Source organism: Neodiprion virginianus, chromosome 5 (assembly GCF_021901495.1).
Source record: "Neodiprion virginianus isolate iyNeoVirg1 chromosome 5, iyNeoVirg1.1, whole genome shotgun sequence".
In the NCBI taxonomy this organism is placed as follows: Eukaryota; Metazoa; Arthropoda; class Insecta; order Hymenoptera; family Diprionidae; genus Neodiprion; species Neodiprion virginianus.
In genome coordinates, this window is record NC_060881.1 from 19757422 (window position 1) to 19778721 (window position 21300).

Genomic DNA, 21300 nt, shown 5'->3' on the forward strand with positions numbered 1-21300 from the left:
ATAACAAATTATTTTGAAGACTAGATAAATAAATAATGCGAGATCGACTTATTACAATAAAATCACATAAAATCGGATGCCTAAGAATGAACTTAAACGAGGATTATTATTTGTGGCAGCGATCACGTTCAAAACTACCTCCTTCATAAAAGGTACATTGTTCATGCCACGTGGCATTGTGATCGAAAACTGAAATAAAAAAAACATCATTAGTCAATTTTTTTTGCAACTTCATTGCCTTCTCACATAAAACAACGGGGGTATGAATGAAGCCGAATCTTCGACTACAATCGTAAAGAAGGTCGAGTTATATTTACCGTCACCATCAATATGCATCCAACAAAAAACGTAGGACGTCAATTTAGGAGTACAACGCTTCCGTTATTCATTTATCTGGACATTCAGGTTCCGTGTTAGAATGTAAAAATCAACTTTTTCGTCAACCACGAAAATTATCGTCGGTCCATTAAACTTGGAAAAATGCAATGCATGTAACGAAGCCTCATTTCTTAGTACGTTTACTGCTTTCTCATCGCCACACTTTCTACGTATTTACCAAGGTCACCATCCTTCGGGATTTTTCCACCGACGGTGTGCGGTTTTTCTTATCTCTAATGACGAGTACAAGTATAAGAGCAGTGTGCACTCTTCTTTCACCGAGTCAAGTTCAACCTTGCAAAATATCTCGTAGGCAACGTTGACAGCCAATGAGAGCACGACCGATCTCCGACAAAAAATACGAGGAGAGGCTTAACTTTCAAAACCGTCTGATCTGTACAGATTTTTGTGAATCCAGTAGCTCATATGATCTCAGAAATTGATTTGTTCAGAGGGAGAACCAGATCAGCGCTGGAACGGACACACGGTGAATGTGCAAATCAGCACAATGAAGAAAAACGATTTGACACTCGTGCTGATTGGACATTTGATGTCGTTTTCCTGCATCGCCGTCACTGTCGACTCCGCGCAACCTTTCACAGGTGACTTAAGAATTACAGAACTTCATTTTCGATAAATTATCATTCTGCGGCACTGACCGAGGGACACATAAATTAAGTTGAAACCGAGTATTTTCTTACTTTGTTTTTTAATTTTTGTCGTTTATGGTGATGTAGAAAAGGTATCGAATTCGATTGAAATTTACTTGTCTGATTCCAATCATTGTTGAGGTTTTCACACCTCGAGTACGTATTCATGAACACGTTTTTAGAACAATGTTGGTCCTCTTGGTCTGTTATTCTGTCTCGGAAATGGTTGAATAAAAAAATCCAGTATTCACATTCATTCTTTCAGACTTTCATTCAAATGATGGGTATGACAAATTGCCGTGATCCATTTTTTTCCACGTATGCTTCAAACAGAAGAAGCCAAAAAGAAGGCCCCAAATTATCTCCCGCTGAACCATACTTATGCTTTTCAAGTTTTCGCACCTCGACGTTCAAATATAATACATCCGTAGGTAACGCGTAATTACGAATCATGAATTTGTGTTTGACATAGCTAAAGAATCAGCGGTACGTAGCCCGAACGTTTCGAGAAACGACTACGAGGTTTGGGTGGAAGAAAATAAACCAGCAACCCTATTCTGTGCAGTAGAGGGGAAATCGTTGAAAAATTTCAAATGGCTACGGAAAGTTGACGCTACTTTAACCTGGAAAGAGGTGAACATTTCGAACGCTTTGAAAATCAACGAAACATACGCCGCCGTGACGTTTGATGTCGCAAATGTGACATCCGAAGACAACGGAACGTTATACAAATGCAGTGCAGAAGATGACGGCCGCAACGTAGAAAATACATTGCATATTAAAACTTTTAAAGAACAGGAATCCTACCAAAATATCCAAGCGGTTGGACCAGATCGCATTTACCTACGAATAGATCGGATGAATTTCATAACTCAGTATCAATACGAACTGTTCTTGCCAAGTGAATCCAACATTCATTATAAGGAAATTGGTACAAGGGAATGGCAGCACGCAATGTCACTGACGAATGACGATATTCCCAGTTACCACGTTATAACCGGATTGAAAAATGACACTGCCTATATGATAAGAAACGTGATTACTCCCGAATCGCAGAATTTGGGTACCGTCGTTCAATATAAATGGGTGACGACGTTGAAACAAGGTAAGTGAGTTTCAGGGAGATTCATTGCACTCTGATTTTCCAGTATTTCCTATTCGAATAACTTCATGTCGTTTCGAATGATTCCATTTTATAGATTCCACTTATCCTTAGTCAGGTCAAATGAGCGGATGATCGTTTAAAACACTATATTTTATACGCAGCTCTCGAATACCTCCCTATCATTACGATTGTGAACGTCAGTAGTTCAACGATAACGATTAAGTGGAAAGCGCCACCACCAGAACTGGAAGGTTACATCAGTTTTTATAATGTATCAATCCGAAAATATCAGAACGAAACCCCGTCTGAGGTGAAAGTATGTTCGACGTCACAAAGTAAAGAGTTGAGCTACGTTTTCAATATTACTCAGAAAGGTCGAAATTACTTTGAAGTAACAGCTTGTTCCGTTGACTCATGTGAAGATCGATTCAGATCCACCTTGAATCTCGTTGTGATTACACTCGTAGGTATGTCAAATATTTTGCACCGATGAATCGTGCTTTCGCTTTTCAAATTCATACACCTCGACATTGAAATACGATATGTATACCAGTTGGACCACGTAATTGTGTGCTCTGAATTTATTTTTCATGTTGCTCAAAAACCTGATAAAGTAAACCCGAAGTACCTGAAGAACAATTACCAGCTCTGGGTGGAAGAGAATACTCCCGTGACCCTGCTTTGCGATCTAGCTTTGTTTCCGTTGAAAAATTTCAAGTGGCTAAAAAAATCTCCCGGTTCATTGATATGGAATGAGGTGAACGTTTCGAGCAGTTCACTTATCAAGGAAAACGTTGACAGGACTCTCGATATTGCAAACGTGACATCGCAAGACAACGGAACGTTGTTCAAATGGAGCGGGGAAGTTAATGAGCAGCATGTTCAGCGTACGATGCTAATTGTGACTTACGGAGAAAAGGAATCATACAAAAATTTCCGAGCTGTTGGATCGGATCGGATTTACCTACGGCTAGACCGGGTCGATTTCATAATTGCAGATCCAACTTTGGTTTGTTGGTCGTGTAGCTACGTTATTGATTACAAGGAAAACGGTACAAATCAATGGCAGTACGCAGTGAACCAATCGTTTTTCGACGTCCGTGGCTACTACGTCATGAATGGATTGAAACCGGATACTGCCTATCAGATAAGAAATAAAATTATTGATCCAGTTGAGAATTCGACAACGGTTTTTCAATATAAATGGACTAGAACCTTGAAACAAGGTACATGAAACTCAGGGCCGTTTCATTTATTGCGTTTTAACAACAATCATAATTATGGCACTATCATATTGATCGTTAATCTTTATTTTCCATGAGATATCGAATACGTTCCAAGTGTTTCGATTTTGAAAGTGACTTCCTACACGGTAACGATTGAATGGACCGCGCCATCGACAGAACTGGAGGGTTACATCAGCCTCTACAATGCATCGATTCGAATGTCCGGCCACAATGGGAAGCATTACATGTCTCAAACAAAGGAGTTACGCTACACGTTTAATGGACTGACTCCAACGTTGGATTATGATCTCCACGTAAGCGCGTGTTCCATTGATGCGTGTCGACATGTGTACGCAAGTGTTACCCTAAAACAAGTGCGTATAGAGTCAGAAGGTATGTAGAATGTGTACTTTGATCACCTCGACGTGGCGGTGAAATTTATACTTCGGAATGGATCTCTGCATGCATCGATCAAAAATGTTAACATAAGTCACAAAATTGGAATGGAATGTTGAAATCAAAGTAATATTTTGCAATCAACAGACTCTTTGATGCAATACAAGATTTTATACAGAGCCAATCTCAGAGAGAGATTTATTGTTCTTGCAGCATGACACTATTTTCATGAATATAGAACGTAACAGCTGTGTGATTCAACAAAGCATTAACATTGTGACTAACGTTTTCCCAAGATTCAATCAATCCGGATTTCGTTCCAATCGTTTTTGTGAACGCATCGACCAACTATTCAATACCCATCAGCTGGACAGAACCCCAAGATTCATACGTAGGACCGAATATTCATTACTACCATCTACTGCTTTCCACTTCCTACGGTACGAATCGCTCGATATATGTGAATGGAACGACAAACTCTTTGACGATCGGAAATCTGCTGCAGTACGCGGAATATCAGTTTTACGTGGCAGCCTGTGGTAGATACAGGATGAATTGTGGACCTTGGAGTGATCCTGTCAAAGCTGTTATACCAGGTACGAGTAATCAAACCCATTTTAGATTCATGTTTTCATTCATATGTCTTTCCGTATCTTCACTTCTCTACATATACCGGGACAATCTCTTGAAACTTGAAAATCTACCGCGCATGCGCGAATTTTATCGCTGTTCGTGCAGGCTGGCCCTCCCGAGTTTTCAGCTGTCAAACTGTTTCTGGCGGCAATGTAGTTGATACGAATTTTTGAGGCTAGAACCGCAAATAATTGAGGTAGTGACTCGGAAAGGTTTGACAAGCATTTGCTATCATATTGGGTCGAAAGGTTGATTCTTCAAAGAACGGTTGGAATTTAATGCTTATGCTCGTTGAAAATTTAAACGGACACATTTTGTGTACCTTGGCCCCCTGCATCGCAGACAACAATATCACTGCGGGAAGATTTCGCCGACCAATGGGATTAAATTATTTGGCGCATGCGCAGTTGATTTTCAAGTTTCAAGAGATTGTCTCGGTGCATCTGTAATACTCAAGCGCTTTTTGATATATGTTTGCTTATAACTTCAGAACTACGAATCCCTTTTCTTTTTTTCTTCTTTGTGGATAGCTACAATGTCTTGCCAGGTTTTAGGCTGTATTTTGTAACAACCAGAGCCGTAGTTTTGGAGATATAACAATATTTGTTAGCCCAATCGGAACGGGATCACACACTTACGCAAGCACTGAGTAAACTCTTACGAATAAAGAAAAGTTGCGTTCAAGAGTTATCAAAGTCTCGATGAGTTCTACAAAAATTTCGCTGGAGCTTTTGGCTATGTCTGATAAATTTGCCACGAAAAGCATTTAAAAATATTTGTGGGTAGAACCACCAGGAATTGATAGTGTTTCACATGTGCAAACAGATCAAGATTCATCACGCTGAGTGTCAACTCTGAGAATTCGAACTCCAATAGTGGATTCAAATATTCAGAAGCTTGATTTCTGAAAGCACTTATTTGCTGTCGCAGAATTTTAAGTTCAAAGTATCCATTTTATCTTCGTGCGATAGTCCACGATGCTCGGATAAAACTAGGAACTTAATGAAAATTCCTAATAAAATGATATCCATCTCTCTAAATCAATACTACAATTTTCAAAGAATGTGTTACATTTGGCCAGTCAAAAACAGCACAAATACCTTTTCACCATAAACAAGGATATCGTCAAATAGTTTTGCGTTTTGATGTTGGTTCATGCTTTCTACACTCTGATACAGCAAAAATATGTCTGCAAGTAGCTATCTTGATCAATTAATAATTACCGCAGGTGCTTTGGATACTCAAAATATCGGCTGTTTGAGTCAAATGCGAGTATGGCGGATTGTCTTAGCGCTGATACTTCTCATCGTCACTGGCACGCTGGTCGTTCGGAAACTCCGAAAGAAGGTACTGGAAAAGGGTGACCTTGACCTCAACATCAGCTAAATGATTAAGGGAAGGGGAGTACAGTTTTGACGGTCTAAAATCGTATTCATTTTTAGGAGTTTCTTTTTTCAAAGAAAATGAAAACACTTGGGGCAATTTGAGTTCGATGGCTTTATTATTTATAGTTTCAAGAACATTTAAAAGTTTTTTTATTGAAATTAATAACAAAATACAATCTTTAAAACTTTGTTGCGTTCTGAAGAAACGTCTGCGAGAGATGTTCGATTCAGATTACATTTAGGTACACGAACCTTCCGATATCCATGTGTGGGAAATCTGGCTTCTCGTTCAGGCTTTTTTCTTAAGCTCTCCACTATCTGTAAATTCGATATGCAATTCAAGTGAGAAAATAGATATACTATTCAGCATTGCATAGCTAGGAATTGGATTGCCTGATTACAGATGGTATGATGCATAAGAGTTATTTATGAATGCGGTAACGTTGTACACTATGAAGGTGACTGTGTGGATCGATATAGATCCAAGAGCTTATGGTAAGAGCGTGCACGACGCTGTAATAGTAATTGCCCGTCGGTAATTAGTGGCGTGAAGAGGGCGCAGTCGTGATGACCGGTAGGGACGTAACAACTTGTTTATCGATTCGAGCTCGTAGCTAAATTGTTTAATTTTAAACTCAACACTCTTTTATAAAGATTCTTCAAACAGATTTTTGATAGAAAGATGTCATTTTTTGTTCGCAATCGTATATATGTGAAATTTTTTTTTTTTTCAACATCTGGACTACGAGCTCAAACGCGAAATGGTGTTTTTTTTTTTTTTTACTCGACAATTTTTCTATCTATCATAAGTTGAACAGCAACGTCAGGAGATGCGCCACCGCAAAATGTGCGCCATGCCGCCATTATGTTATTAATTTCAATGAAAAAATTCTAAAATGTTCTTGAACCTATGAATAATAAAGTCCTCAAATTCAATTGCTCCAAGTGTTTTCATTTTCTTTAGAAAAGCTCCTAAAAATAAGTATGGTTTCAGGCCGTTCAAGCTGCCCCCCCCCCCCCCAACTGACATGAAGAATATTATGTTTCAGGCATTGAAACGGAAGTTGATCAGAGCGAGACTCTCGAACTTCAACGACGGAAATGAAATGATCTTAAATCCAAATGTGGCTGTCAATGATCAAGCTGAATTACTACATTACGAGAACAAATACGAGTTTCCTCGAAATCTGCTCAAACTGGGTATGCAAAACTTTTCTGCGACTTTATTGGACGGATGATTATATTATGGATTTTTTTCCGCGAATCAATCAAGTTTTAAAAGTCAACGCGTGACAGGTTTTTGCGTGGTTCGAAGTTACAGGCAAAAAATAATCACGGCCCGAAAATCAAAAGGCGATGGAAACTGAATAACGTTCAACTATATCCGAACACCACCATCTAAGAGTTTCTTACGTACATACGATATATTTTTGCTAGCATTAGTCCACTGTTGATATCGAAAAATCGTCACCCTCTATTTTTCCACTATTACGCGACGATTGATTGCGGATTCACTTTATCCACTAGGCGACATACTGGAAAGTGGGACGTTCAATGTGGTGAGAAAAGGGCAGGCAAAAACCATCCGCAGCCACGAAGCCGTCACAACGGTCGCTGTCAAGACGGTCCGAGCGACAGCCAGTCTGGACTGCAAGACAGCTCTTCTTCGGGAACTCAGGATTCTTTGCTACATCGGCAACCATCTGAACCTCGTCAACCTTCTCGGTGCCTGTACAAAAAATCTACAATACAGTGAGTTTTTCAAAGTAACGTGAGTACAATGTAACTGAAATTTACTGCTAGGCTGATGTGACGTTGATGAAACTCATCTTTCGATGGATACCAATAGGTCAAATCTGCGTTATCGTGGAATTTTGTCGGTTTGGAAACATTCGCGACTACTTGTTACGACACCGGCGTGATTTTGTGAATCAATTGGGTTATGATACTGGAGAGATTCGTGATCGAAATCTCCTTGTCGATACGATCGACGCCAACGATCGAGGGTAAGTTGTTGCTGAGTAGTTGCTATAGCCGAACGATAAGTGGGTGAAAGAATATTTGGCAATATGTGGGGCAGCCTTATTCGTACTTTCTGTAAGCGAATATAGAACTTGAGTAATCGTTTGGATTACTATCCACCATGGTTGCATGAACCACGTATCCAATCTGAGCGTAAGTTGAAAGCACAAGTGCTTAATAATCTGTCAAGTTCAGTGATAAACGGAACTTCAAATCACACCCAATGACTCATTCGCCACGTTTTATTCATACGTCCGTGACATTCGTCAGCTGAATATGATTAGGCCGTATGGTTTCCTGGGAACTATAAATGAAAATAACCGAATGAAGATGTTCAGCAATGATGAATCTTTTCTTTCCTTTTCAACCGTCTAATCATCCTTTTGTGGTCTCTACAGCTCAGAAAATAAGTCACAGTGCAACGATAATGAAGATGCAGAAGGATGCAGCGATAACAACGATCCCAAATGTACAAGTGTTGGAGCAGACGTTGTCACAGAGGCCCAAATAGCTGAACCGAAGCTGCCATTCAAATACCCGGGTGATGACACAGAAACGGTGACAGATCCGATATGCACACAAGACTTGGTGTGTTGGGCCTGGCAAATTTCACGTGGTATGCAGTATCTGGGTGCGAAGAAGGTGAGTGAAGATTTCTACGCGGGATCATCTCAGCACAAATGAGTGGGTGGAAATGTTTCGCACCGTCTAACAATAAGAAGCTTTGCAGGACGCGTTTACTTGGCCAATCATTTCCGGCATTCGTTAATCCTGTTTCAGGTTCTCCACGGAGACTTGGCGGCAAGAAACATTCTCCTCTCTGATAACAATGTTGTGAAAATCTGTGACTTTGGACTGTCAAAGTCTCTCCGCGAGGAACAGAACTTTGCGAACAACGAGCGTGGTCCGCTTCCGGTGAAGTGGATGGCCATCGAGTCGCTCAGGGATCGAGTATTTTCAACGAAATCGGATGTTTGGTCGTACGGAATCGTTCTGTGGGAGCTTTTCTCACTTGCTGATACGCCGTATCATGGGATAAGACCCGAAAATATGTATCAAACCCTGATCGAAGGTTATCGTATGGAGCGACCGAAATACGCGCCGCAGATTTTGTGAGTGTGCTAATCCTCCTCACTTCGTCACACGGTTTCTAACAATATGAAATTATCTGGCTATCATTTCAGGTATGATATGATGTTACATTGCTGGAAAGAGGAGCCATCGGAACGTCCTTCGTTCGAATCGCTCATCTGGAAAATTTCTGAAATGGTGGACGAGCATGTGAAATTGGTAACCGAAATGTTTTTTGAGTTATCTCTTGCAATCCACAATATGCAAATTCGTCCGTACGAACGTGTCAGCTTTGTTAGACACGATATGCAGCAGCATTAGTGGCTCAGAACATCCAGCACCTTCATTACGATCAATTCTCATTATAATAATACCTTTTAGTATTACCTTGACTTGGGCAATTCTTATACTGAGATGTACGCCGATGATTGGAGACGTGAGAGGGAGACCGTAATCAAAGGTGAAGAATCTGTCTCCCATGACGAGACCCAACTTTAGGAATATCAATGTCGTTGAAGCGCATCACAAGTTCATGATCAATCGGTTAAAATCCATGACCCTTTCAGCATCACCCACAAATAATGTCCTTAGTTATATTGTATCGCATAAAATTTACATGTAATCAGGAAGGAACACTTGTAAATAACTTGTTTTAGTACGTCGCCTAATTCTCCACGACTGAGTTGAGTTGAATTTTCAGTTTGCCGAGTAATTTCGTAGTTGTATCAGTTGTATCATCTCACGATGTGCGTCGAAAAAAAATTCATTCTTGTTCACCGCTCGTCTTGCTAACTACTTATAAGTACCTAATCAAGATTATTACGGCGTCATTTTTGACTACGAAGTTGGTTTGTCGATATGTTTCCTATTCAACCTATAAGTGGGCTTTGCTCGTGTTCAAACTGATAAATAAATAAACAAATAAATTAAATCTCAATTACTATGAAATGGAGCTAAACCTTAAAGTGGTTAGTATGCCATTTTTGAGTTTAGTGTAAAGTGTACTACCATGAAAATTTGTTTTCTCCCCAACTGCGATTTTTTTAGCAAACTCAAAGACCGTATTCATTCTGAATTTCGTGAGAAATCCTGCTCCAAATTTAAGAAACCTGCTCGTTGTGAGGGTGAAAAATCAACAAAAATATCGATCGGACTTTTTTAAAGCAACTTCCACCATCTCTTAATGCTTCACATTACGCTCAAATAATCATACTTCTCGGAAAGAAAGCAAAAGTGATTATACGTATATTCTACCAAGGCCCATTCGACCGCTTTCAAACCCCATTCGAATTCTGCAAATTGGTCAATTTAAAAAAAAGATACGTTATCTTGTTCGACCGAAGTCACTCTTGCTATAATTCAGTTTTTTCGAATGTTTAAACACTTTTTAACAGCGTTACGTCCGGCGTATCGCCACCAGTCCATCACTCCTTGCCAACTCTCCCACATTTTTCATATCAACACCATAGTCTCTATACTGTCCTGCTATTTCCATCCAGTTCCATCCCGTACTCATATAATATAACAATAAATTTATCGCGTTCAATGCAATGATGATTGTCTGATTAGATTTTTCTTCTCTAGCATAGCTATAGTCATAGATTTATAAGTTAAACATTTTCGAATGCATAAATTCCATCATGGCAGTCTTAAGGGGGTATTCTAGTGTAGAAGCATGAATTTGAGGTGTTTTTTGAAGTGCTATAAACAAAAAACAAAAAATATTTTTACCATCCATTTTTTTATCAGGCGTTTATTATTATTTCACGATTACAAAAAAAAAAAAACAAGTCAAAAAATACAAAATTGAAAGTGCTATGAGTTGTTGAAGTGGGGGGTACAAAAAAAATGGCGCGCCAATGTTGTCACGATTGCAAGCATTTTCAAAATCAGAAAAAAAAAAGATTATTAATCTACATAAATGCAGCTATCGTACTAACTAAAAAAAAGTCGAAAAAAAATTTTTTTTTGCCAAATTACGGCTGTCCGAAAAAATAATACGTTTTTTTTTACTTTTTTGGACGTTTCTGAATTTTTTAAAAATAGTAAAAATTATTATTTCGTTATAATAATAGTTCGTGCGATAGAGACATGTATTGAGAAGATTCTCACCAAATTTCAAGTAAATCGGTTCAATAGAACTTGAGAAATCATGTCAACCGTTTTGAAAAATGTAGTTTTGAGAAAAACGCGTTTAAAGTTTCGAGTAAAATTCGTTCCAGCCGAGCCAGTATTGAAGACGTGTCACTAAAATAGCTATATCTCTGAAAATAATTGAAATTTTGACTTGTCCTTTTAAGGACACATTCTTGAAAGGTTAAGCTTTGAAAATATAAAAAAAAAAAAATCGATTTTTTCAAATTTCTACACTAGAATACCCCCTTAATCCACAGTTTTCTCCTTGTAAGTTTGTCAAAATTTTGCAAGTGATGAACGATCCAGTTCCTGCATATCAGTGGCAATCATGCCTTCACCATATTTCTCCAGCCAACGGATTTTTTCCATTCCTTTGACAACCACGCAAAATGTTCTACACGATCATGCATGCTTATCTTCAAGTCTTCGTAAGATCTCAAACCATCCATCCATCCGAAAACATGATGGTCATGCTGTAGGAATATTGCATGATATCGCAGTTAACGTGGCAACAGACGCCATTCATATGGATTTTGAAACACAAGATGGCTCAGAGAAATTGCTTTTAACTGTTGCATTATCGGTTAAGCTCGCCGCAAGCGTTGAAACGACTTCGCAATATTTCTTTCAATACTTTATACGGCATTCTATTCTTATACTGTTTCCGCACTTGATTTCACTTTCCTGTACGGGGAAAGTTTCGAGATAACTGCAGTTACGTAATTTTCTACGTTTTCCTTGTTTGCGGTAAAAATTTATCATTTTGCTCACCACATTGGCGTTTTGAAGTTACTTTAAAACGCTGTTCCAAGCTTTTACCGGAGATTCGATTTTCACCGACGCTCGATGAAATCCGGGCGTTACAATATCTACTTGTTCCTCACATTCGAGTCAAAACCAACGCCTTGTCTGGTCAACAGCAATTCTACAACACTAGATATCACGAGCATAAGACTGTGTACAAACCATTGAAGTACAGATGTAGGCAAACAGACCAAAAAATTACCAAATAGGATTAGAATAAGGAAGCGTGAGTGAGCCGGGAACACAAACGAAACGTCGATAATACATGTAACCAAATCGGCGCAACCAAATCGGAAAAAAACTTGCAACTGTAGCATACCTAGAGCTAAATTTAGCATGCCAACAAAAAGGGGAAAACCACCAAAAACTTGAGGATCAAACTAAATTACGTGTTGTGAAGTCCGATCGTAATTATATGAAGAGTTTTGTTCTCACGATAACTGTGAAGATGTTTAGAGTGATCTCTAATTACTTAACTGCAACGAAACGAAAATTTTCTTTCTCCGACGAAAAAGAAGATGTGCCATAGGGTGTCTCTTTTATTTTTTAGTTAAATATCGTGGCATTATCATGTACGAAGTAGCAGTACTCCACAGTTGCGTTAGAACGGAACTCGAAAATAATTAACAATGCAATATAAAAAACAGTCGGCGGTTTCGAGGCGGCACAACTATGTTAGCATTGCGATAATGGAATCCAAGTGGTAAAAACCGCGATAGGCGGCATGTCGACCACATGACTTGGTATTCAAGTCTGGTTAATTGAGCCATTTTGACCAAACTGTTACAATTCCCCGCATTACTAAGTTCGAAACACACTTCAAACCATAACCGTACATAGAAATTTATTTAGAAAATTACGTGACATATTTCACACGTCATGGAACTATGACTTAACCTGATTGCAATAGTCGTTCGTTCACGCGATGAATAAATTTCATTCGACGTGACCGTTAGTGGAAGGTAAATTTTTGCCATTCTTACATTCTTGAAATCATATTCCTTTGAATGATTCGAAATGAATATACGGGGTGTCTTAATCGTACTGAAGTTTACTGAAAAAATTTTCGATTAGTATTTTTCAGCAATTCATTTCCATCATGAAAGTATAATCACAATTTTTATCGTTTTATCTCTTCTTTGCCAGCCGCTACTCATTTCGCAAGTTCTCCTTATGTGGTGGAAACGATAATTGTGATAATAAAAAAACAGCATCAAGTTGTTACAGAATTATGCAACGCAAAGCAAATATCAACTGTTGCATAACACGAATCAACAAAAAATTTTACCTAGACTTCAAAGTATTAGATTTCGATTCTTTAGTTCGTAATTAGACGAACAAAAAATATATAGCATGAAAAAGTTTGCTTTTGTACTTAGGAGACCGATTGAACGATATTTTTCAAAATCTGTGGTTTTAATTATCAATTAAAGATGAAACCATTTAAATAAACATTTTTATTATTTTTATTAAGTTTTACTATCAAAATAAGTTACAAAAAAGTAGAAGATAATTTAAAAGTGCACGCTTTTACTTTTTCCTTTATGTTCGTAAGTACTTTCTCTCAATAAACCCCAAATATAGTCTCCGATCATGTTTTCATTGTATTGGCCTTGACAACGTTGTTCGAAGCTCAAAATGTCCCGATGAAAACGTTCTCCTTGCTCTTCTGAATACGCTCCCACGTTGGTTTTAAATTTATCTAAATCAGCATGCAGCATATGTACTTTTAATGAGAACATTTTCAGTTATTCTGGATTTATACAAAACACCTGATCGTTGTTTATCACTCGAGTGCCATCTAGAAGTACTGTTTGAACGTTAAAACCCAACTCTGATCGCGCGGTATTTTTTGATGTATTTAAAATAATTAATATTTAAAAAAATAATCAAAAATGAGTATTTTTACTATAACTATTACAAAAGCAAACTTTGTACCAAAAAAAGGTATTTTCTTTTCGTTTTTGTTCATAATTAACCAGAAAATCATAAAATAAACTTTAGGACGAAGAACAAAAATTTTTTTGTAGAGCCGTGTAATTCGCACGAGCGTTTACATTTGATCTGATGAAATCAGAAACGGAAATTTTATGTGGAATGAGAGATTAAGCAGAATCCTATGCTGCCGGAAAAACTTAACAACCACATCTGGGGAATACCGAGCTTCTGTGTCCTTTATATATTCTCACCATCCTGAATCAGTGCAGAGTCTGCAATTGACGCTGGAGCTGCAGATATCGTGTCTCAATCCTTGCTCCGTCAACGCTTTGTTATCATCATCGTTTTGTTTGAGGTAAGTGCAACATTTTTATCCATGAATTAAAATTTTACCATAGGATATGTGTAATACTTGTGAGTGAAATAAAAATACAAAAAGAGTTTTGCCAGAAGCGATTCGAAACAGCAAAAAAATACTGCTTGAAAATTTGGTCAAAGTTTTTAGTTTTAGCAGTTCTTGCGCGTGAGATGGATTTTTATTTACTATCTTCATACTTCTGGTTTTGTTTAATTGAAAAATTCACATGTAATCTCGTTCGGAAATTTTGTCAACGAAAAAATACAAGACATTTTAGCGCTACGTAATTCGGTGAAAAAAGTAACAAATATTGATCGTCATATTGTAAGATTTAGATGACAACTTTTGCGGAAAACTTGAAGATTCATATGCAGACACTTTTTGTGAAATCTTGCGAGATTTCAAGGTCGAATTTTTGGACTGCTTCATTTTCTTTTTGACTTCATATTGCCCACCACAGAGAGTAATCCATGATTTTTTCTAAATATTTTTTATGATGTTTTCTCCAGCTATGAATTTTCAAATAATAACCTATTTCGAGTTTTCAAATAATTATGAATTAAAAAAGATACGAGATATTGAAAATGGCAAAACAATGTTTACTCTTTAATCTTTAATCATAGATAGGTAAAATTGGATATTAAGAAATCAGATCTTCTCAAAATCATCTACTTCGTTGACTTTTAAACAATAGCGAATTATTTTTCTTCATGATGGACCCGTATTATTTTTGTGCCAGGAGAATACTGAAACGCAGACTTTTTTTCTAAAAATTCCAAAGCAAGTGTCATTCTGGGCCAATGGCTCGTTACATTTGAATCATTCAACTAGCATATAGTTACTATTTCGTGATATTTTTTACCCGAATTTATACTGAAAGTTAATAAATAAATTTATTAGATTTTTCCTGATATCTCTTTTCGTTTTTGACTAAAATTTATTCACAAAGTTGAAACACGTAATTACCCAAAAATTATTGACTGAAGAACAGATCGAAATAAGAACTTGAAAAAAATCATACATATTCTTTTCAATGGACGGAATAAAATTTGGAAAAATGCGGAAGCAAAAAATTCCAATTTGAAATGTTATCCGATTGTGCCAAATAAAAGCCTCACGTACGTATTGTGGATTGGAATAAAACATTTTTCGTGGTGATAATTTATACAAATACTTTTTCATCTTCATATCGACAATTCCGTATCAACGACGACAGTTAATTTTTTTCATGGAATAACATCCCGAGAGACGGGAAATCCCCCATCTACGAGTCATTCTGCTTATCATTCAACATCCGAAGCACGCTGACACATATTCACGTGCATTAGATAAAACTTAAAAGCAATAATTGTCGGATCTGATTTTTTTTTTCAACCATATGTTTGATAGTATACCGCATTTGTGGTTTCTCGAATTTCGAATGATATAAGAAATGTATAAATAAATGATGATGACTAGTTGATAATTATTCCTCTATAACCGTATCAATGCGTCAGCATTGTGACAGCTAGTAAGAAATTCTCCGATAATAATATGGAAAATTGAACTAAACGGCCGAAGAATACGTATAGAAACTGCTGTTGAGTTTCGCCAAAAAAATCATTTCTTTCTTCTCCCTGTGACGTCGTTTAAAAATGTTGAATTTCGTATCCCTGTCGTCGAGAGGAGGGAGCTTGAATTTTAATAGCATAAAACGGACGGTGAGAAACGGATACTGGTCGGTTGGACGTAATCGCTTCATTGACCGCATTCAGCGATAAGCTCAAATATTAGCATGTGGCTCTTAAACATCAAAGGTGCAATGGACGCATGTATGCATAACACTGGTCAACAGTGGTTTTGTTGCCCTGATACTTGAGTGGTATTAGAAAGATTTGACATCGACGATCCTAGGAGTAAGCGTAGTTTTTCGAAATTGGCTCTAGTTATTTATTTTATCCACATTTTCATATATGACTCAAAAAAGCAATATTATATTTGAATGAGAAGTTCGATTTTTTCTTATTTCTAAAGTTTGTCAAAAAATACTGCACTTTTTTTTAACGCAAGTTTTTTCCCCTGAATTTTGGCGATTCTGTACGTATAATTTACAAATAAAACTATAATTATATCAGAAACCATCCTCTTCCTCCGCCACTCTTCAATCTTACAGTAACATAAAAACTAGAACCAGTCCACTATAATCCTGGTTTTGCTCATTAATTCTACGTTCTCAAACACCAAAATTCACGGAAAGAATCAGGGCAGCAAAGGATATTATTTTTTGTTTGTTTTTGTTTGTTTCCTTGTTGAGCTGCGTAATGCAACAGGGTAACTTCAGAATTTTTTTTTTTCTACCAATTTTTATTCATGGCATTGAAAATTGTTTGCTGAATTATGACAAAAACAAAATCCTTCACAAGAATAAGCTGCTTGCTCAGGCCTAAGAAGTCCTTGAATCGAATCTTTTATTTTTTTATCAAGCTAATCAAAATGAAATTTCTTTTCATATCGAAATTTGAGATGTCAGATAAAGTTTGCTCATTGTGGTTCATATTTTTTCCTGGTTATCGCATTAAATATCACTTTCCATTTTTTTTATATTTATATTTATTTTATAATTATTTACCAGTCAAGAGTACAGATCAATATATTTATACATGTATATAATTATATATGACTATCTGTCCTACAGAGAGGCGAAAGCATCTGTGCATAGGACTGGTATAATATTTAATTCAAGGCAGCGAATTCATATAAAAAAAGATAACAATTTTTTAACATACCAAAAAAACAGCACATTACTGATTGAAGTTTTGTGCCAAAGTATAGTTCAACTAGACTTCATATACTTATAATCCATTTCGGGAGATTATTCTTAATTGATTTCTTAACACCTTTTAAGCTCTTTAAAAGCTCCTTATTTGAAATACGTAAAATAAGAATCTGAATTTTGAAACGGATTATTTGAAAGAAGAATTTTTGAAAATCTTTGGACTGACAACTATTACGCGATTCAAACGTTAGAAACAAATTTCGAATATACACGCTATCGCGACTTGGAGATAAAAACCTTGTTTTCGAATAACAATTTGCGCAGAGTAATAACTAAAATTCAACGCCAGAACGGCGGATTTTTAAGTGTTCAAGATGGTTGTTCTACATGCAGCATTGAGTGTGAAAACCGTTGACCTGTGCGAAAAGGAAAATGCAAAGCTCCACCGCACCGATGGCTATGAACTTGTCACCATGGATCCACCGACGCCGGTTCTACGACGTGGCCAATTGTTCAAACTGAAACTACGCTTCAACCGTCCATTCGTTAAAGAATCGGACATTGTTCGTATTTTCTTCAGCTTTGGATCTCGTCCAGACGTGCTGAGAGGTACCAAAGGAATTGTCACCGTCGATGACAAAACTTCTTTTCTGGCCAATTCGAAGATCTGGCAGGTCAGGGTAACCGATATGAAGTCAGAAAATGTCTCACTCGAGGTTCAAAGTCCGGCGGACAGTCCGGTCGGAGTTTGGAAAATGGGAATAGATGCGACTGTATCAGGTGTTGAAAAAACCGTCAATACTTACGAAGTTGACAGCGACATCTATCTGCTGTTTAATCCATGGGTGAAGGGTGAGTGTGAATCTGATCAGATAATTTTATACTGCCGGCATTAAACATTCCGTCGAAATCGTGCAACGAGCCAAAATTATCTCTATTTTCCAGATGATCTTGTTTACATGGACGACGAAAAACTACTCGAAGAGTACGTGATGAACGACACGGGTAAAATCTGGATGGGAACCGAAAAACAACACAGCGGCAGAGGATGGGTTTTTGGTCAATTCGAGGACTGCGTGCTTCCAGCGTGTGAATTGATTCTGAAGAGATCCGAAATCAAGGACGCGGCTCGAGGAGACCCAATCAAAATGTCCAGAGCAATATCTAGAATCGTGAGTGGCGAATTTACTGATTATCGAATCGTGTTTTCATATTATTGTTCTAATATTGCTAGCAGATCTTTGCAACTATTACTATCGTTTTGTTGCAAGATTTGAACGCACGTTGTTATTTCGGTACCAAAAAGTAACTTGTTAATATTCATCATCACAGATCAACGCGAATGATGATAGAGGAGTTCTAGCCGGTCGATGGGATAGTAAATACGATGGCGGAGTTTCTCCGTCCACGTGGACAGGAAGTGTCCCAATATTGAAGAAGTTTCTGGAAACCAAAGAATCTGTTCGTTGGGGTCAATGCTGGGTATTCTCAGGAGTCGCGACCACCGTTTGCAGAGCATTGGGATTGCCTGCAAGGTCCGTTACGAATTTGAGCTCAGCGCACGACGTCGACAATACGTTGTCCATCGACCGTTACGTTAACAGTCACTACGAGTATCTGCATGAAGATCCAATCACTGGGAAACGATTCTACGACATGGTCTGGAACTTTCACGTCTGGAACGAGGTCTGGATGGCCAGGCCGGATCTGCCCATGGGTTACGGCGGCTGGCAGGCCATTGACGCAACACCTCAGGAGCAGTCTGATGGCATGTACCAATGCGGTCCGGCTTCCATCGAGGCGATCAGGCAAGGCGCCGTTGGCTTCAATTATGACATTCCCTTTATGGTGTCCACCGTCAACGCTGACGTTATATATTGGATAGAAGACAGGCGAAGTGAATCTGGTTGGAGGAAGATTAGCTGCTCCAAATCCGAGTTAGTGCTTTTTGTCGTCAGTTTGGGCTCTTTGGTTGAAATTGAGTTACCACATTGTCTTAATTCCGTCCATTTCGTACAGGGTTGGACGTATGATCTTGACCAAAGCGCCTTTTGTGTTTGACCCGAACGGCGATGGAGACCGAGAGGATATCACTTTTCATTACAAAGCTAGAGAGGGTAAGTAAACTTGAAGCATCTCATTTCACCGAATTGGAAATTCCGAAGCCAATCACGTGACACAACACATCAACAAGGAAAACTTAGAAACAATTAATCAAAGCTAACAACGTATTTACCAATGAGTACCAGAGTGAGTAGGGTAATTCTTAATCTTTAATTATATAGATACAAATCATTGACGACTTTATCGGCTTAGATATTGTGATGTGAAGTGATGTGATATGTTGTGCATGCAATTATCGCATTTATCGATGATCATATTTCGAAATCAATACAGATTTTTCTAACGATAATCAATGGAGACCAAATGTCGAAACGAGGCGCCAATTTGCGAATTTTTAATGATATCATAGTAGAAGTGGCCAAGATTTTTGAGGTCCGTTTGTTTGTTAACAGTAATATTATTTTTCATGCTAATATGTGTCATGATTACTTTAGGTACAAGGGAGGAGCGGTTTGCTCTGTACAGGGCTGCTCGTAGTGTGAATGGTGCGAGGGAAGTTTACGCGATTCCTGAGAAAGCCGAGGAAGATTGTGAATTCACTCTGGTTGATCTCAACACAGTGAATATCGGAGAACCTTTTTCACTTGAGGTCAATATAAAGAATCATTCTCACGAGCCACGAACCTTCCATGCGAACTTGACAGTCAGAAGCGTGTACTACAACGGTAATCCAGGAAACATGGTGAGAGCAGTGACTACACGTTTTACTGTTCCTCCCAATGAACGTAAGTTGAATTACAATACTTGGAAGATGGCCTTATGCACTAAATCGTGATAGAGGTAAAAATTGCGGCACGATTGTTTCGATACTGATGTTATTTTCATGTTTCAGGTGAAGTGCTTCGCTTGCCTGTCACCGCTGATCAGTATCTGGAAAAATTAGTGGAGTATTGCCACATGAAGTTGTCCGCCGTGATCAATGTCGTAGAAACTAACCAAACTTGGGTCGGTGAGGACGATTTCCGGGTCGTGAAATCGACTATCGCAATAGAGGTAACGTAGTCTGAACTCGTAAGACAATTCTTCAGCCTCAACTTACAGAACGTCACGAATTATATGCAATCGCTCAAACTCTGTGCTGACGAATAAAATTTTTCAGACCGCGAAAACACTGATTGTTGGAAAGCCAGCAGATATGTCACTTAAATTCGAGAACCCCTTGAAAGAGTTGCTGACCGACTGTGAAATCAACTTCGATAGTTCAGGATTTATCAAGACCAAGGAGATGAGACTCAGAGATGTTGCTCCAGGCGAAACGGTTCAAGTAAAATATCAAGTCATCCCACACAAAACTGGAAAACACAACCTTGTGGTCACCTTTACGTCCAAACAACTTTGCGATGTCAGTGGGATGGCAACTGTCGAAGTTATCAACGAACTGGAAAACTTGACCCAATAATATGTAGATACGGTGTATTATTAATAATGTTGTCATCTTGATATTCTTGTTATCACTGAAGGGATCAGCCCACAGTTGCTGTCCGGTAGCATACGGTTTCTTATATCTTCTAACCGTCCTGAGAAACATATATTCTTGTTTGTATTAAACGTATGGTCAAATGATATCGACGGCAGTCAACATCCAAACAGACTTAGGTGCACGTGCGTATCAGAAGGACCACACCAGAGAACGACTGGTATCCTTTCAATATTGCAAGCTCATGGTCAAAGCATTTTCTCTTTTACAATCCCTTTCGTGGCTTTGGCTATTCATCTCATCAGCGATTGAGCGAAAACCGTTCAGCGTCAAACAACAGTTCGTTAAGACAAACCAGATGTCCGAAAATCACCTTATAATATTTTCGGACATGCAGGAAGTGGCGTGCGCGTGCAGCGTAATAAAACCTTTTCCAACTAGTGTCGTTCGGGAAACGATGACCTAAGGCCAGAATAGGCTATCTTTGCATACAACCATTTTGTAATAATATTCAATCATTATAACCTCAACTCGGTTTAAATTTCAATAAACTTAATCATTGTGTTTAATTTATACTGTGAGTTGTCCAAATCAATTGCCTTCAACGTGAGTATAGTAAACTAGCAATTCTATTAAACTATCTCCATTTCTATTTTAGTATATTCACCGGCGCTTGTGTGGCATTGGTAAATCCTTTTATCTACTCCATCATTCTTTTGCGACGGTTATTGTATCATTCATTAATCCACCGGCACCTGTTTGGCATTGGTAAATTTCAGGGCGTACTTAGGAATATTTTCTTTGTACGAGCGTTAAATTACTACGGTGGGTTGGTTTTTTCGTGAATAAATAACAGTTAGAGTCAATCCAGCCCATGACAAAAGCTCATTGTTGTTAGATTG

General features: G+C 38.1%; 2 protein-coding genes across 6 annotated transcripts; both read left to right on the forward strand.

The window, feature by feature from the left end:
* The first annotated feature begins 664 nt into the window (after positions 1 to 664).
* Positions 665 to 9803, forward strand: LOC124305012 (platelet-derived growth factor receptor alpha-like). Of its 4 annotated transcripts, XM_046763921.1 has the most exons (14): positions 665 to 980; positions 1501 to 2133; positions 2295 to 2600; positions 2748 to 3359; positions 3456 to 3752; positions 4052 to 4351; positions 5617 to 5735; positions 6823 to 6973; positions 7301 to 7525; positions 7623 to 7779; positions 8194 to 8437; positions 8576 to 8907; positions 8980 to 9085; positions 9248 to 9803. In XM_046763921.1, the coding sequence occupies exons 1-14, from the start codon at positions 887 to 889 to the stop codon at positions 9362 to 9364; spliced, it is 3693 nt and encodes a 1230-aa protein (XP_046619877.1). In that variant the 5' UTR covers positions 665 to 886; the 3' UTR covers positions 9365 to 9803. The 4 variants fall into 4 exon arrangements, with proteins under 4 accessions (XP_046619877.1, XP_046619878.1, XP_046619879.1 ...); XM_046763922.1 differs by lacking the exon at positions 2295 to 2600; XM_046763923.1 differs by lacking the exons at positions 8980 to 9085; positions 9248 to 9803 and having other exon boundaries at positions 8194 to 8479; positions 8576 to 8711.
* Positions 9804 to 14026: 4223 nt separating this feature from the next.
* Positions 14027 to 20971, forward strand: LOC124305232 (hemocyte protein-glutamine gamma-glutamyltransferase-like). 2 transcript variants are annotated; one of them, XM_046764404.1, is made up of 8 exons: positions 14027 to 14099; positions 17207 to 17709; positions 17803 to 18029; positions 18190 to 18794; positions 18877 to 18974; positions 19416 to 19706; positions 19814 to 19974; positions 20081 to 20971. In XM_046764404.1, exons 2-8 carry the CDS (start codon positions 17232 to 17234, stop codon positions 20378 to 20380), a joined length of 2160 nt encoding a protein of 719 aa, XP_046620360.1. In that variant the 5' UTR covers positions 14027 to 14099; positions 17207 to 17231; the 3' UTR covers positions 20381 to 20971. The 2 variants fall into 2 exon arrangements, with proteins under 2 accessions (XP_046620360.1, XP_046620359.1); XM_046764403.1 differs by having other exon boundaries at positions 14034 to 14099; positions 17224 to 17709.
* Positions 20972 to 21300: the final 329 nt, after the last annotated feature.

Coding starts and splice junctions, on each gene's coding strand:
- LOC124305012 (XM_046763921.1), top strand. CDS start 887: ATGAAGAAAAACGATTTGACACTCGTGCTGATTGGACATTTGATGTCG. Junction 8,438..8,575: donor AGTATCTGGGTGCGAAGAAG/GTGAGTGAAGAT, acceptor ATCCTGTTTCAG/GTTCTCCACGGAGACTTGGC. Junction 8,908..8,979: donor AAATACGCGCCGCAGATTTT/GTGAGTGTGCTA, acceptor CTATCATTTCAG/GTATGATATGATGTTACATT.
- LOC124305232 (XM_046764404.1), top strand. CDS start 17,232: ATGGTTGTTCTACATGCAGCATTGAGTGTGAAAACCGTTGACCTGTGC. Junction 18,795..18,876: donor ATTAGCTGCTCCAAATCCGA/GTTAGTGCTTTT, acceptor CATTTCGTACAG/GGTTGGACGTATGATCTTGA. Junction 19,707..19,813: donor TACTGTTCCTCCCAATGAAC/GTAAGTTGAATT, acceptor TTCATGTTTCAG/GTGAAGTGCTTCGCTTGCCT.